Source organism: Pleurodeles waltl, chromosome 1_1 (genome assembly GCF_031143425.1).
Source record: "Pleurodeles waltl isolate 20211129_DDA chromosome 1_1, aPleWal1.hap1.20221129, whole genome shotgun sequence".
Classification (NCBI taxonomy): domain Eukaryota; kingdom Metazoa; phylum Chordata; class Amphibia; order Caudata; family Salamandridae; genus Pleurodeles; species Pleurodeles waltl.
The window spans coordinates 242,296,571-242,314,553 of NC_090436.1; the positions used below are offsets into that span (position 1 = coordinate 242,296,571).

Sequence of the window (17,983 nt, forward strand, 5' to 3'; positions counted from 1 at the left end):
GAGGACAGGGTCAACGCCGTGGGACAGCACCAAAGAGCAAGGGATGACATCAGCAAGAGGTGGAACGACCTACGGGGGAAGGCGCGTTCCATGGTAGCAAGACACCAAATAGCTGTAAAGAGGCCATGTTGTTCCCGCAGATTTTATCCCAGGGGATTACGAGTCCCCTTCCCGCCAGCCTTTTCATGGCGGTAGGAACCACCATGGAAAGGCTGGCAGAAAGGGGAGTCGCGGGGCCCCTGGCACAGCCTTTGGCATGGGCAGTACAGGGGCCCCCTGGCACAGCCCCATAGAGCTTAAGCGCGACAGGTGCAACTGCACCCGTCGCACGGCCGCAACTCCACCGGCTCCATTTGGAGCTGGCTCCCATGTTGCGGCCGACATACCCGCTGGGCCGGCGGGCAGAAACTCGGTTTCCGCCCGCCGGCCCAGCGGGGATGTCATAATGGCCACCACGGGAGTGCGGCTGCATTGGCGGACGCACGGCGGTTACAACTTGGCGGGCGGCGGTTGCCGCCCGCCAAAGTTGTAATGAGGGCCATAGTGCTTTAAGCAAAAAATATCAACACAAAAGTCAACACTCTCTTACTCGCACATGCGAGGGGCTAGACAAGACCTGTTTGCGGCAAGGCAGCAGTGGCCAATTAATCCAAGGACAAACAAGCATTGGCAAAGCTAATATGGCTCGCCTATACAAGAGCTATTGGCAAAGCTAATATGACTCGCCTATACAAGAGCTATTGGCTAGGCAATGTGTTTTTACCATGTTGTACACCAGTGTGGCTGCTGTTCGGTATGGCTAAAAGTTAGTGGCGTGGAGTGTCAGAGTGGAGAGGGGAGTAGTGATGTAGAGTGGATTTGTTAGAGTAGTGTTATAGAGTGGAGTAGGGGGAGTAGAGTGTTGTAGAGTCGAGTAGAGGGGAGAGTTCAGCGGTTCAGTGGCTGAGAGTGACATAGAGTGCAGTGTTGAAGAGTGGGGTGGGGTGGGGTGGAATAAGGTGGAGTGGGTTGAGTGGATTTAAATAGGGAGGGGTGGATTAAAATGGGGTAGGATTGGGGTGGGGTGGGGTGGACTGTGGTGGGATGGATTGGAACAGGGTAGATTGAAACAGGGTGGGCAGATGGGTGGGTGGGGTGTACTGGGGTGGGGGATGGTCTGGAGTGGGGTGGATTGATTGGAATAGGGTGGGGTGGATTGGATTGGATTGTTATGGGTTTGATTGGGGTGGACTGAATTGGATGGGGTTGGTTGGAGTAGGTGGATTGGAACTGGGTGGACTGCACCGGGGTGGGTTCAACTGGATTGGAGTGGGTTGAATTGGATTGAGTGGGGTGGATTAGATGACGTGGGGTGAATGGATTGAGTCTGGTGCACAGGAGTGGGGTGGAATGGAGTGTGATGGATGGGAATGGTGTGGGGTGGAGGGGAGTGGATTGAAGTTGATGATTGAATTGCAGTGGCATGGATTGGATTTGGGTGGATTGGATTAGGGTAGATTAGATTGGGGTGGGGTGGGGTGGATGAGGGTGTGGTGGGTTGGATTAGATTGGGGTTGGGTGAATTTTGGGGGTAGAGTGGACAGGTTTGATGGTGGATTGGACTGGAGTGGGGTGGATTGGAATAGGGTGGATTGGATTGGTGTGGGGTGGATTGGAGTCAGGTGGATTGGACTGGAGTAGGGTGGATTAAGGTGGTTTGGAGTGGGGTGGATTGGGGTGGGTTAATGTGGACTGGATTGGACTGGAGTTGGGTGGAGTAAGGTGAATTAGAGTGGGATGGATTGGAGTGGGGTGGATTGGGTTGTGGTGGATTGGATTGGAATGGGGTGGAATGGATTTGAGTGGGTGGATTGGGTTGGATTGGTGTGGGGTGGATTGGAAAGGATTAGCTTGGGTTTGACAGGAGCTGGGTGGATTGAACTGAAGTGGGTGGACTGGATTCGAGGTGGGTGGATTGTGGTGGATTGGATTGGGATACACTTGGGTGGAGTGGGGTGGGGCAGACTGAATTGGTTATGGATTGGAGTGGGGTAAATTGGTTTTGGCTGTATTGGATTGGTGTGTGATGGATTGTAATGGGGTGGATTGTGGTGGATTGGAGAGAGGTGAAATGGGATAGAGTGGGGGGGTTGGATTGGAGTGGGAGGATTGACGTAGGGCAGATTGGGAAGGGGCAGGTTGGAGTGGGGCAGATTGTTTTGTTTGGAGTGGGCAAATTGGAGTGAGGCAATTTGTTTGGATTGCAGTGGGGCAGATTGGAGAAGGGCAGATTGGAGTGGGACAGATTAGTTTGGATTGGAGTGGGGCAGACTGGAGTGGGACAGACTGTTTTGGATTAGAATGGGGCAGGTTGGAGTGGGGTGGAATTTTTGGGATTAAAGTGAGACAGATTGGAGTGGGGCAGATTTTTTTGGGATTGAGTGTGGCAGATTGTTTTGGATTGGAGTAGGACAGATTGGAGTGGGGCCGACTGTTTTGAACTGGAGTTGGGTGGATTGCATTGGAGTGGCATGGATTGGATTAGTGTGAAGTGGATTGAATTGGATTATGGTGGATTGGAGTAGGGTGGGCTGCAGTGGGGCAGATTGGAGCGTGACAGATTGTTCTGGATTCAAGTGGGTCAGATTGGAGTGGAGTGGATTTGGGTTGGACAGATTGTTTTGGTTTTGAGTGGGGTACATAGTTTTGGACATGAGGGGAGAAGACTGGAGTGGGGCAGATTGGAATGGGATGGATTGGAGTGGGCAGATTATTTTGGATTGGAGTGGTACAGAATGGAGTGGGGCAGATTGGAGTGTTGCAGATTGTTTTGAATTGGAGTGGGACAAATTGGAGTGGGGCAGATTGGAATGAGGCCTATTGTTTTGGGTTGGGGTGGGGCAGATTATTTTAGATTGGAGTGGGGCACATTGTTTCGGGCTACAGTGTGGTGGATTGGAGTGAGGTAGACTTTTTAGATTGGAGTGGGGCAGATTGTTTTAGATTGGAGCAGACCTGATTGTTTTGGATTGGTGGGCAGATTGGAATGGGGCTGAATGTTTCGGATTGGGCTGGGACAAATAGGAGTGGGGAAGATTGGAGTGAGGCCTACTGTTTTGGGTTGGAGTGGGGCAGATGGGAGTGGGGCAGAGTGTTTTGGATTGGAGTGGGGGAGTCTGGAGAGGGGTGAGATTGTTTTGGACTTGAGTGGGGCTGACTCGAGTACCACAGATTGTTTTGGATTGGAGTGGGGCAGATTGTTTTGGGTTGGAGCGTGGCAGATTGGAGTGAGGTAGATTTTTTAAATTAGAGTGGGGCAGATTGTTTTAGATTGGAGCAGGGCAGATTGTTTTGGATTAGCAGGCAGATTGGAATGGGGCAGATTGTTTCGGACTGCAGTGGAGCAGATTGTTTCAGACTGGAGTGGGGCACATTGTTTTGGACTGGAATGAGACAAACTAGAGTGTGGCAGACTGAACTGGGGCAGATTGTTTTGGATTGGAGTGAGGCAGATTGGAGTGGGGCAACTTGCTTTAGATTCGAGTGGGGCAGATTGGAATGGGGCAGATTGTTTTGAATTGGAGCGGGCAGATTGTTTTGGACTGGAGTTGGACAGATTGTTTTGGATGGAGTGGGGCAGATTGGAGTGGGGCTGATTTTTTTATATTGGAATGGGGCAGTTTGGAGTGGGGTATATTGTTTCTGGATTGGAGTGGGGCATATTGGAGTGGGGCAGACTGTAGTGGGGCAGTTTGTTTTGGATTGGCATAGGGCAGATTTGAGTGGGGCAGATTGTTTTGGATTGCAGTGGGACAGATTGGAGTAGGCCTGATTGTTTTGTGATTGGAGTAGAGCAGAATGTTTTGGATTGCTGTGGGAAGATTGTTTTAGATTGCAGTGGGACAGATTGCAGTGGGACAGATTGTTTTAGATTGGAGTGGGACAGATTGTTTTGGATTTGAGTGGGGCAGATTCTTTTGGATGGAGTGGAGCATATTGGGGTGGGGCAAGTTCGTTTGGATTGGAATAAAGCAGATTGGAGTGGGACAGATTGTTTTTTATTAGAGTCGGGCAGATTGGAGTTGGGCAGGAGTGGGGCAGATTGTTTTGGATAGGAGTGGTGCAGATTGTTTTGGATTGGAGTGGGGCAGATTGTTTTGGATTGAAGTGGGGCGCATTGGAGTGGGGCATTTTGTATTGGATTGAGTGGGGCAGATTGTTTTGGATTGAGGTGGGACAGAATGGAGTGGGGCCGATTAATTTGGATTAGAGTCAAGCAGATTGGAGTGGGGCAGATTGTTTTGGATTGGAGTGGGGCAGATTAGATTCACCTTTTCGTGAATAGCTATGAATAAATCTAGGAACAGTTGAGCTAGTAGTCCACAGTTCCGATGCTCGAGATCAATATTGCCAGACATTGTGCTCATAGAATTGACAAATATCCTAAACACATACATGTCCTAGTGAGGAAGGCATTTCACGTAGATTCAGCCACAACACCCTTAACCAATAATACACCACGACAAGCCAGCCTGTACAGAGCAGGGGACTACTTTTTGAGACTATGTGCAAATACCAATGGATGTTCTCCCCTCTGAGGGTACAAGAAAACAGCATGTAGGGCAGCTTCATTCTACAGTCCGTCTCATAGGATCATGAGTCAACTAAAATGTTGTCAAAAATAAAAAAGATAGGAGAATGTTAGATGACAGATGAAAAATGTCTGGGTCGCACAGCTGCACAGATTTCAGGACTTCTCTGGTAATGCTTAAAGTTGTTTCTTTTTAAAGTATAAATAACAATAATCTGATGATAAGAATATAAAGAATAGACATACCTCTGTCTTGTCTGTGTCCCATAATTGCAGGTTTTAGAACAACTGGACCAAGAAGCCCAAGGATAATGTTCACAGAAGCAAGAAAGGGATTTTCCAGCCAGGGCACAGAGCAGAAAAAAACATGTAAAGGTGAGACGATCCATGGACGAAATGGTTTAAACTAAATAAAAAGATTAGAGTTAATGCTGAATAGATTATGGAAAATACAATCTAAGTTAGCAACACAGATCATGAAAAATAATTTTGTACATCACTTTAGTAAAACGGATAAAAATCTATGGGAGGATTTAGGAGATGATCAAATACTGGACTCTGGGTACAGTTGTTGTCTGTGCAAGTTACTCAATGCTCATTTACAGATAAGTGTAAAGTGTGTGAAACTACTACCCACATCACTGTACAAAGGTATTGTTATTTGCATCTATCTGTAAATTACGGTGAAGGGAAGTTTATTGACTCATTGGAGAGTACAATAACTATAAATTTTAAATTGTACATAAATTAAGCTTACATGTTGAGATTCCTTACACATATTCATCAATGATATCAATATGTAATAAATACAAATCACCATACACAAGTTATGTGAAGACAGATTGGTTTCTTAGGTATGCTTGTAAACATTTCTGCAATATCAGTTAATTGTGGGACATTTTGTGTTTCAATAGCTTCCTTGTCATAAATATTAACATTTAAGATGACAACATTGCCCACTTTGCCTTCCTGTCTTATGATGATACTTTAATGATTCTTCAAATAATAAAATGCATGTCTTTCTTTTATTGTTAAATTGTTTGCACTAGAATACTATGGCATATGACAGATATCTTTACAAACAAGATTAAAGAATAAATCTATCACATTTTCTTTCTGCAACAGAGGGACAAAGTGAGATTTACTGGTCAGACTGCTTTCATGGATCACACTCTCCTCTCTACCAATCATCTGTATGAGATCTTCAATGACAGGGACATTTTCACTTAAACTGATAAATGTTTAACTATCTTTGAAATCTCTGTTTGTCATAGTAGAAATATCAATTTGTTCTAAGATACAAATAGTTGTTCTTGGTTTCTGAGTAAAATATTTTTTAAAGTTTAAGGGCCATATTTATACTTTTTGACGCACAACTGCGCCAACGCAGTTGTGCATCAAAAACTTTACCGCTGTCTGACGCCATTCCAACGTGCCATGCAGGCGCCTTATTTATGGAATGACGTTAGCCGCTGTGCGGACTGGTACGCGTAAAAAAAAAAAGACTCACACCATGCAGCACCGGTGTATGGGAAAATGGGGGTTGTGCGTCAAAAAATGGTGCAAGTGAGGTCTGAGGCAAAAATCAGGCCTCACACCGGACTTGCGCCTTTTCTTTTGACGCACAATCCCCATTGACATGACTCCTGTCATAGCAAAGACAGGAGTCATGCCCCCTTGCCCAATGGCCATGCCCAGGGGACTTATGTCCCCTGGGCATGGTCATTGGGCATAGTGGCATGCAGGGGGGCCCAAATCTGGCCCCCCTATGCCACTTTAAAAAAATAAAAAAATATAGGGGCATATTTATACTCTGCTTGCGCCAAATGTGCATAAAAAATTTTGACGCACATTCGGCGCAAACCCTGCCCCATATTTATACTTTGATGCCCGACCCCGCGGACGTCAAAATCTCACCATGTGCGTCATTTTTTGGAAGGGGGAACCTGCCTTGCGTTAATTATATGCAAGTTAGGCATTCCCTTCCAAAAAATGACTTTAAGGCCTGTGCGCCTTATTTATACTCCCGCTTCATTTTGACGCACAGGAGGGGGCAGGCCTTAAAAAACGGCGCCCAGCCTGATGGGCGCCATTTTTTAACGCCTGGGTCAGGGCAGGCGTTAAGGGACCTGTGGGCTCAGAAGGAGCCCAGAGGTGCCCTTCCATGCCCCCAGGGACACCCCCTGCCACCCTTGCCCACCCCAGGAGGACACCCAAGGAAGGAGGGACCCATCCCAGAGAAGGAAAGGTAAGTTCTGGTAAGTATATTTTTAAAAAATTTTTAAGTGGCATAGGGGGTCCTGATTTGGGCCCCCCTACATGCCACTATGCCCAATGGCCATGCCCAGGGGACATAAGTCCCCTGGGCATGGCCATTGGGCAAGGGGGCATGACTCCTGTCTTTGCTATGACAGGAGCCATGTCAATGGGGATTGTGCGTCAAAAAAATGGCGCAAGTCCGGTGTGAGGCCAGATTTTTGCCTCAGACCTGACTTGCACCATTTTTTGACGCACAACCCCCATTTTCCCATACGCCGGCGCTGCCTGGTGTGAGTCATTTTTTTTACGCGTACCAGTCCGCAGCGCCGGCTAACGTCATTCCATAAATAAGGCGCCCGCATGGCGCGTTGGAATGGCGTTAGCCTGCGGTAAAATTTTTGACGCACAACTGCGTTGGCGCAGTTATGCGTCAAAATGTATAAATATGGCCCATAATTACCAGAACTTACCTTTCCTTCCCTGGGATGGGTCCTTCCATCCTTGGGTGTCCTCCTGGGGTGGGCAAGGGTGGCAGAGGAGGTCCCTGGGGGCATGGGAGGGCACCTCTGGGCTCCTTCTGAGCCCACAGGTCCCTTAACGCCTGCCCTGACCCAGGCGTTAAAAAATGGCGCTCATCAGGCTGGGTGCCGTTTTTTAAGGCCCGCCCCCTCCTGTGCGTCAAAATGACGCGGGAGTATAAATAAGGCGCACAGGCCTTAAAGTCATTTTTTGGAAGGGAACGCCTACCTTGCATATACTTAACGCAAGGCAGGTTCCCCCTTCCAAAAAATTACGCACATGGTGGGATTTTGACGTCCGCGGGGTCAGGCATCAAAGTACAAATATGGGGCAGGGTTTGCGCCGAATGTGCATCAAAAAGTTTGACATGCACATTTGGCGCAAGCAGAGTATAAATATGCCCTAAGTATCCTAGTGAATTTGTATATATCAGTTGTTTTAAGCACAAATATATCACATTGTCTGGTTGGTGTGAACAATAAACCTTTGATGAAAATTCTCCTGTCTTGTTCTGTAGCAATCCCACCAGAATCATTCATTATAAATTATTATGTTAAGTTTTGAATCCCTTCACTTTGGATATTGTTCTGGCCCCTGATTGCTCTTCTCGTGTTGTGTTTGACTCCCCCTGTTTTACTACTTGTCCTTCCTCTAATAATTGAATTCTGTATTCTCTCTTCTGTGCCTTTTTCTGCCAAGCACATTTTTTGAATTCATCTAAAAAAAAAAGAACTTGATTTGTTGGCCTCATTAGTGTTGTCATTGTTAATTCAATCCCTAGATCCAAAGATAAAAGCATTGGAAGATGGAAGATGGAAGATCACTTGCTATGGGTGATGTTCTTTATAAAGCCTTGTGATTCCTGAGAGTAAGATCATATTTTCTGGCTTGGTAATAAACCCTGCCACACTTACATTCCCTTTCATCCCTCTGTATTTTGGATTTCTTTCTTTCTTTAATTTCTTCCTGGTATTTATCCAGCACTCCTTCCAAAATCTCGTACATTTTAAGAGGGCCTTACGCAAGGTCCATATTTGAAATTTCTAATTTAGTTTTCCCAGTCTCTTGTTGGGGACTAATCATTTATTTTGGCCTGCTCGATCAGCATGAGCATCAAATCTCGGATTGGTTGGGACAGCGTTTGATCTCACCATTCTGCTTGTATAAAGTCTAAGTTTTCAACTGATGGAAAGATGTTTATAGTAATCCTTTCGGAGTCCTATTAACATCTAAGAACTGCCTAAGTGTGGAAGCCTCCCACCATTTCTGCGACTGCTCATTAGCATTTCTAATTTCCAAAATAGGTTTTTAAGACCTTTTGGTGTTGCACTTTTCTCCTCTTTCTTCCAACCGGTTGTGTTTTGAAATAAGCAGTGGGCCAGTTCCTCTAGCTTTTCACACAATTCGCCATTTTCAAAAACAATCCTATATTGAAATTCATGGTACAATTTCAGTGATTGGTATAGAATTAATAAAGGCACACCACAGAGGTGGTGATAGAACACAGCGATTGCGTTTAAAACAGACCTTGTGCATTGAAAGATTACATACAGTAGATCTAGGTTTTAAATTGGACAGAGAATATCACGCAACATTTTAGACAGAGTAATCCATAATCTCCCTTTGTTACTAGCTAAACATCAGGGCCCGTATTTATACTTTTTTTGCGCCGCATTTGCGTCGTTTTTTGACGCAAAAACGGCGCAAACTTGCAAAATGCTATTGTATTTTGTAGGTTTGCGCCGTTTTGCGTCAAAAAGCGGCGCAAACGCGGCGCTAAAAAAAGTATAAATATGGGCCCAGGTGTTTACACTTTCTTACATCAGATTCAGTGTGTTCAATTGATATTTGGAAATAGCTGTAGATGGTCTGAGGCTTACCACCCTGGCTGGTTATTGGGTGATTAATGAGTACGTGTGTGTGATTTAACCACTTCGCTGCAAGGCCTTTTCCCCCTCAGGTGCCAAGCCTTTTTCAGGCTATTTGGGGCTGTTCGCACTAAGGCCCACATAACCTTTTGTCCATATAAGCTACTGAGAGAGCGTAGTTTATACATTACATATTCTAGATGTGAAATGCCTATATTTAACGATGCTGCATTAATATTATTTGTTGAAACGTACTTTATAACGGGGAGAATTTTCATGCATAAATTAATGTCGACTGTAAGAAATAATTGCTTGTAGTATGACTAACCTCGAAAGATGTTGAAACATATAAAGATTGCATTTACTAGAATCCATAAGCCTTAAGTTAGCGTGAGTCGAAAACTAGCTGTGTAACTCTCATATTAAAGCGTATTTTTCTGTTTCTTCAGTGTGCTGACTCGCAAAAGGCCATGAACCAGCAATTGTTCTTTTCTCCATTTTGTGTAACATTGCTTGATTTTCTCATCCGCATACTAGCAGCTTTAGTATATAAAAAATGTAGGCTTTGTAACAAACATAGATACTTCCAAGGACATCGAAACGCGGAGAAGAGAACTCTTGACCCGAAGAAGGTGCCAGAAAATGAAGTAACCCCGGATGTGCCACCTACGAAAAACGTCAATTATGAAAACCAATCGAAGTGTAGTAAATTATTGTAGAATGACAAGTGCATTACTTAATGTATAATTTGATAGGTTACAGATAGTGGGGTGAATTGACTGTCCAATAGACATTTGGGGGAAGGTATCCTCAAAAAGGGATAAAAACCCATGACACGGGCGACTCGAGAGACCTAGGTAGGGAATGATATCGATTGCATCCAGAAACTCTGTCACTCTGTTCGGTGACTTGAGACTTAATGAACCATCCTCGCCCTTAGTTGCCCCATTTACTTTCTTCCTTATGAGGGAAGTGTTCCTGTCCTTAGACTAGATAGATTGACGGCGATCTAACTGATGTCCTGAAGACGAAGACTGATCCTGTATGCTGACCTATCCTGGAGGGTAATTATAATGTGCTATTGTAATTCACTTATTTGCCTTTTCTTTCTAGGTACCAACTGCTGTATAATTTTTGATTAGAGACCTTAGCTAGATGTTTTCCAAATTGGTGTTCTAAATTGTTTTGCATGAAGCCCAACATGCCGATGCTAATTAGTGGGTAGATGAGGCATTCATCTTGACTGACAGAACTGACGAGACTGACTTGATGTTATGCTGAACTAAATACTTACGAGGTCTTGCGCGTTAGATTTGTTAAATCCTTCATGTTACTATTCTTTGTTGGAGATCTTTGCATTATTATCGCATTATGATTATGCCTTTGTTTCTTGATTAGTTCATTTGCTACTAGATTGTAATCAATAGGGAATAAAACTCACAAAACTTCAATAAGGTGTGGTTATTCATGGCTGAAAGGTCATGGTTGCGTCGAAAAGGTTTAACTAATGTGTAAAGTGAAATATACTGTGGTGATATATGTTGAAAATGTTATCAATGTACTGATTGGTATATTAATCAGTTATCTCGTTTTAAGGTGTCTCACCACTGGGTCCAAAGATTCATCGGCCTAAAACGAGTCCTAATGCGTATAAATTAACATAAAGGGACGCGTTAACACTACCCACGCCAAATGTATGTCCTTTTATTCAAACATCCTAGGGATTTTAGAGGTACCCAGACTTTGTGGGTTCTCCTGAAGGAGACCAAGAAATTAGCCAAAATACAGCAAAAAATAAGTTTTAAAAAAAAATGGGCCATAGGGCTGCAGAAGAAGGCTTGTGGTTTTTTCCCTGAAAATGGCATCAACAAAGGGTTTGTGGTGCTAAAATCACCAGCTTCACAGCTTTCAGGAACAGGCAGACTTGAATCAGAAAACCCAATTTTTCAACACAATTTTGGCATTTTACTGGGACATACCAGTTTTTTAACTATTTGTTGTGCTTTCATCTTCCTTCCAGTTAGTGACAGAAATGGGTGTGAAACCAACGCTGGATCCCAGAAGGCTAATCATTTCTGAAAAGTTGACAAAATTCTTAATTCAGCAAGGAGTAACTTGTCTAGATCCTACAAGGTTTTCCTACAGAAAATAACAACTGAAATAAAACAATATTGAAATTGAGGTAAAAAAAACAGCCATTTTCCTCAACATTTTACTCTATAACTTTTTCCTGCGATGTCACATTTTTAAAAGTAGTATACCGTTACTTCTGGTGGATTCTTCTGGTTGCAGGAATATGTAGGGCGTGTAGGTTCATCAAGAACCCAAGGTACCCAGAGCCAATAAATGAGCTGCACCTTGCAATTGTTTTTCATTCTATATTGGATATACAGCAATTTATTTGCTGAAATATGAAGAGTGAAAAATAGGTATCAAGAAAACCTTTGTATTTCCAAACTGAACACAAGATAAGGTGTTGAGAAGCACTGGTTACTTGCACATCTCCAAATTCCGGTGTGCCCATATTAGCATGTGAATTATAGGGCATTTCTCAATGTAATTTTTTACACACTGTCTTACATTTGGAAGGAAACAATGTAGAGAAAGACTAGGGGCAATAACACTTGTTTTACAATTCTGTGTTCCCCCACGTCTCCCGATAAAAATGGTACCTCACTTACGTGGGTAGGCCTAACGCTCACGACAGGAAACGCAACATGGACACATCACATTTTTACATTGAAATCTGACTTTTTTTGCAAAGTGCCTAGCGGTAGATTTTGGCCTCTAGCTCCTTTCTAGGGAAACCAACCAAACCTGTGCATTTTTAAAAACTAGACTTGTGGGTCTCTCACCATGTTCTGTTACCCAGAATTATTTGCAAACCTCAAAATCTGGCTAAAGAAACTTTTTCCTCACATTGTGGTGACAGAAAGTTCTAGAATCTGAGAGGAGCCACGAATTTCCTTCTACCCAGCATTCCCTCAAGTCTCCCGATAAAAATTGTACCTCACTTGTGTGGGTAAGCCTAGTGCCCGTGACAGGAAATGCCCCAAAACAAAACGTGGTCACATCACATTTTCCCAAAGAAAACAGACCTGTTTTTTTCAAAGTGCTGAGCTGTGGATTTTGGCCTCTAGCTCAGCCTGAATCTAGGGAAACCTACCAGACCTGCACATTTTTTAAAACTAGACACCTAGGGGAATCCAGGATGGTGTGACTTGTGGGGCTCTCACCAGGTTCTGTTACCCAGAATCCTTTGCAAACCTCAAAATTTGGCCCAAAAAACACTTTTTCCTCACATGTCGGTGACAGCAAGTTCTGTAATTTGAGAGGAATCACTAATTTCCTTCCACCCAGCGTTCCCTATAGTCTCCCAATAAAAATGGTACCTCACTTGTGTGGGAAGGCCAAGCGCCCGTGACAGGAAATGCCCCAAAACACAACATGGACACATCACTTTTTCCCAAAGAAAACAGAGCTGTTTTTTTGCAAAGTGTTAAGCTGTGGATTTTGGCCTCTAGCTCAGCTGGCACCTAGTGAAACCTACCAAACCTGTGCATGTTTAAAACTAGGCACATAGGGGAATCCAAGATGGGATGACTTGTGGGGCTCTCGCCAGGTTCTGTTACCCAGAATCCTTTGCAAACTTCAAAATGAGGCAAAAAACACTTTTCCTCACATTTCAGTGATAGAAAGTTCTGGAATCTGAAAGAAGCCACAAATTTCCTTCCACCCAGCATTCCCCCAAGTCTCCCAACAAAAATGGTACTTCACTTGTGTGGGTAAGTCTAGCGCCCGTGACAGGAAATGCCCTAAACCACAACGTGGACACATCACATTTTCCCAAAGAAAACAGAGCTGTTTTTTGCAAAGTGCTAAGTTGGGGATTTTGGCCTCTAGCTCAGCCGGCACCTCGGGAAACTTACGAAACCTGCGCATTTTGGAAAACTAGACACCTAGAGGAATCCAAGATGGGGTGACTTGTGGGGCTCTCATCAGGTTCTGTTACCCAGAATCCTTTGCAAACCTCATAATGTGGCCAAAAAAATAAATAAATTTTCCTTACAACAGGCTCTGGTAAAAAGTCTACCTTCCCCCTTTTCTTTGCAGACAGGGGTCCACATGGGAAGACCCATGTAGAGACCCCTCAGTGAACTTTCCGAGTGGGGACCAAACCTTAATTTGCCGACTGTTGCCTAATCAGCCATTCTCTCCTTCTTCCCCTGTGTCTTTACCGCAGGATCTTGACAAAGTGTCACCACTGGCTGCGAGAGGCCTAGTATAAGAGGAAAGGTTGCTTCATTGCTAACTCTGAGGGGATCGAGAATTGGTTGGAAGGTGGAGGAAGGTTTGAGTCCAAGAGGGGTCTATGAACTTATTTACACCCCACCTACCAGTTGTCAGAGCACCGCAATACAGTGCTGGAAGCATTTGTGTGGAAGTGCGTGTATGCGAACATGGTGGACATCAATCGCACCGCGTAGTGGTGTGGAGTAAGTGTGTGGGTGTGAGTGTCTGGGCTTGATTTCACTGTGCGGCAGCATTAACGTGCATGTTGTTTAATATCATGGTTGACACAGACATATACTGGTGCGACCTCGGCTGAAGATATATTTAAAAGTGCTATAGTTCTTTGTATGTTTATGTTGCTGCTATTGTTCGGAACCAGGATGCATCCTACAGCTGTTTTAAATTGAATTGGGGTGATCGTTGGGGTGGGTCTCGTGCTGCCACTGTGTTAGTATTGCATGTGGGTGCAGGGAGGGGAAGTATTATTTTTCTCATGTGTACATACTACTGATTTCCTATTCAGACTGTTGGGCCTAGTACTATTATTGATGTTTCTGAGTGTGAGTCATGCCCTGATTTAAATGCTGTTCATGTGGTGTTAATTCATGTGTGTGTTGAATATAAACTTTATTTACAAACACCTCATGTGAAGACTTGTTTGTGACGCTCAGTGTACTTATTGTGTGAACGTGCTGTGCCAATGCTTCACATATTGCCTCTGTGATGAGCCTGACTGCTCTGGCCAACCTACCCAAGGTGAAGTGTGGGTATGTGTAATCACCCACACCTGACAGGAGTGGTAGGTTCTTCCTGGATGGGGCCTCACCTCAGCCAACCAGAACGTACCAGCTCCAACATGCACTATCCTGCTAAGAAATACCCACTACTCAGACTAGGGTTATTTTTGTAGGAGGTGCGGCAGTGGTAGAACCACTTTTTAGGACATTGTTTCTTAGAAGAGTCAGGGATCGCTAGCTATTGAACAATCTGTCCAAATTGTTTTCTACTGGTAGCAAGTGGGGTTGTGAAGGGAGGGGCAAAAACTTGGGCAAGGTCATTAAGGAGCTTTACAACATTGTAATCCCACCAGACATGGAATGCCGGAAGAGCTGCAGGCAATAAAAGCACAACTCTTCCAGTATATTTGCGAGCAGTCTCTTGCAGGATTGCATCAGGGATCCGCAAGAAGCATTCACGCATGTCAAGTCGGGGAATTATGAGAAAATATTCTTTAGATTCTTCACATGAGATGAATGCAAATGAAAACGTGCAATATCCTGGTTTGTTATTGTCTGAGCTTGTGCCTGTCATGCAACCTAGACGATCTGGACAAAAAATGTGAACAGCATTATCAAGAGCCATTCGATGATATTTGGGGCAGTATCAGGCAACGTACTGGAAATAGTTCTGTGAACATCACCCTGTAGACAGATGCTCTACGGATAAATAAACATGCTTGTAATTTCTTGGCATCTGTTTTGGGGGAAATTATGGGATGCCTACATCAGAGCAGCTTTTACCATTCACCATCTATTGAATAACAATTATTGTATATATACTCAGTGTTAATTACAATCCATTATAATTGTAACAGCGAGCAGGGGTAATATTAGCAGTCCTGTCCAGGGCAATAACCAGATTTCATTGGGGTATTATTATCAAATCCCAGGTAATTTCACAACCGTAAAATAGGTTAAAAATGGGAATGTGAATTGCGCAATTGTATATTTCATAACTTCGGGAAGAGCAAAAACTGGTCTCGGGGAATAAGAAATAAATAACGTATAAATCATGTTTAAGAGAACCGAGGAGTTTGAATTTTAGAATTTTTTTTCATTCGTAGTAATATTCAGCCTCCTTTTTGTAAGAAAAATGCTATTTTTTTAACTTTTTATCATAAACACATATAATAGGATGACCATTATCTTCTTTTCAGTGCACAAAGGGGACACCGAGCAATACAACTCCAGGGATCAAGTCGGCATAAAATAACATTGGAGTCCATGTTGTGAGCGTGCTGTAGTGCACAGAGGAGTTTAGTTGAAGGGGGAGCGCAAACACACCGTGCTTCGGCAGGAGGAAGAGCCTCTGCGTGAGCCTATTTCCTAGGGTCAGATTTCAAACTGATCAAGGGTCGGGCGAAGCAGGACTTCCAGCTCATTGCGACTGCACGTTTTGCAAGCACAAAGGCAGGATCAATAAACTGCTTACTTGCTTTGTTTTTTTTGGGACGGGACATCAGACCCAGAAGCTGGTTTTCAGAGTATGAATGGGGTAGCTACTTGTTACCCTCGTGACCAGCTTGCACGGGGCCAGCTTTAGCGCTGGTGGCGCCCATTGTGACAGTCATGTTTGCCCCCTTCACGATCTCCTCCTGGGATTCCCCCGCTGCCCCCACACAAAGGTGCCCTTCATGTCTCCGTAACCCATCTCTCACATACATTTCATTTGTTTTAAAACACTGATAATGTCTGGCTTTACTAATGAAAATGTATAAATATCCAAACAAACCCTTTTTTGCAAGATTGGGAATAGATAATGAAAGACTGTGGGGAAAAAACATAACGCCCTGATCTATTTTTTGCAGTTTGCATGCAGCGCTTGACAGTTTGTAACAGTCAGTGTTCTATATCAGGGTTGTATCTTATGAACTGCAGCAACAAAATAATGTATGTGACAAAAGCAGTAATCTGGTCAGCAGTCCACATAAAATACAGATCTGTGATCTTGGCAGCAGGCATTTTAACCTTCTGTGCTACACTATGGCGAGTCAAAACTGCCAATATACAAAACTCCATCTCTCTCTAGCAGGAACATTAACTATAAGAGTTGTCTTAACAGATTTATTGCGGCCTGAAAGCTGGACGCACAAGAAACTTGACATGCAGGTGTTTTTAATATTGCTAAACACAGCCACCCCCCCCACCACCAAAGACAGCGCCCCAGGTCAGCACCCATTGTGGCTGCACCAGCCACAGTGCCTTAAAGCCGGCCCTGAGCTTGCAAACCTCGTACCAGAAGGGTCGGAGCGCAACACACTTCCTTGTCATATGGAAGAAGTCTTCAAGATCTTTGTCACAAATAGAGCATCAGAGAGAAGCAGTATCAAATAGTCAGTGTAGCCTGGCAGGAGTCAGGTCCCTTTCGTGCAAGTAGTTCAACTGTGATAACTCAAGGCACACACTTCTCGAGTAAAGTGGTTAACTTAGACAGTTCGATCTGGAGGTCTTGGCCACATTTAACCATAAAGTCTGTCAGAGGACTTGTCTGACCCATATAAGCATGTGATATATATTTGTAACCCTCAGCATGTAGAGGTCCTTGTCAGCCATATGCAATGCTCTGTCCATCTCAGTGTCAGGATCTCCACAAGTGTTGCCAATAGCTCTCCAGAGTGCAAAGGGCACCAAAATTGCCCCACAGGGAGGTCATAAAAGTCATGCAGTTTCCGAATTTCAGAAAAGATCTCAATTTGAATATTTGCTTTATAGTGGTGATGGAGGCATTCATCTAATGTGACCTATTATCTGTCAACCCTGGCTTCACAAAGCCGGGCAAACACCAGATCAGAAGATCCGGTAAAGCAGTCCTGTCTCACGCCCGGTGATGGTGCCGCTGCCATAATTGGCAAGCAACCTGAGCAAGGAGAGATGTTTGCGCTGTTCAGGAACTGCTATCTAGGATGTGCTGTAGGATGGATAACTTAGTCACGCATCAACAAAGGTACTGTATCTCTGGGGATGAAGTTGGAGCAATCCAAGTCATGATCCAAGGGAGGTGCACTGCCAATCACTATGACTTACATGATAATACATTGTGCCCAGACCACCAGCTTCGAGAGGGAGAAGCAATTTGTCTAGAGCTACCCTGCATCTTTCCGAAACCCATATGAGCTTAGTGAGCCAGCTGTTAAGTTCACAAAACATCGGACGATGCAATATCAGTAGGTATATTGGCAAATAGGTACAGTAGGTGTGGTAAAGTCACCATTTTGGACTGCCCACTTGTCCCAGAGGGCACAGCGGAAGCTTCTTCCAAACGTTGACGGAGGTCCAGAGGGATGCTTTCAAAATGTGTATTCATTTTATTCCCTCCTCCTAATATTCTTTCATTTCAAATCTCAAAATAAAAGAAACAGCCACCACTTAAACAATACCAAATAGAATTTGAATCCATGCTCGGCCCCTAAATACACTCATGGGTGATTAGCAGTGCTTTACAAATCTACATAACATTACATGACGTGACATGAAGCAGCAAGAGATACACAAATCAACCTGTAACTGGCGTACGATACAAGCATAAAATGCATATTCTAAATCATGCATTCACTTTCCAGACATTCTATTTAAGCTGAGTCTTTCTGTTTCTTGCACTGTACTTGATGTTATGTTATGAACTGTTTCTAAAACACATCTTTTAACACTGATCGTTACCTATTTGTGCTAAAATGCCCATACTCTTGATAATCTCA

At 44.1% G+C, this 17,983-nt stretch overlaps 1 protein-coding gene across 1 annotated transcript in view; it reads right to left on the reverse strand.

Moving 5' to 3' along the window:
- The window catches only part of LOC138283501 (complement component C6-like), a 662,914-nt gene that overhangs the window by 598,120 nt on the left and 46,811 nt on the right, over positions 1-17,983 (reverse strand). The window contains exon 2 of the mRNA XM_069221442.1: positions 4,817-4,976. Within this exon, the coding sequence (XP_069077543.1) occupies positions 4,817-4,959 (143 nt within the window). The 5' untranslated portion in view covers positions 4,960-4,976. The remainder of the gene's footprint in view (positions 1-4,816; positions 4,977-17,983) is intronic.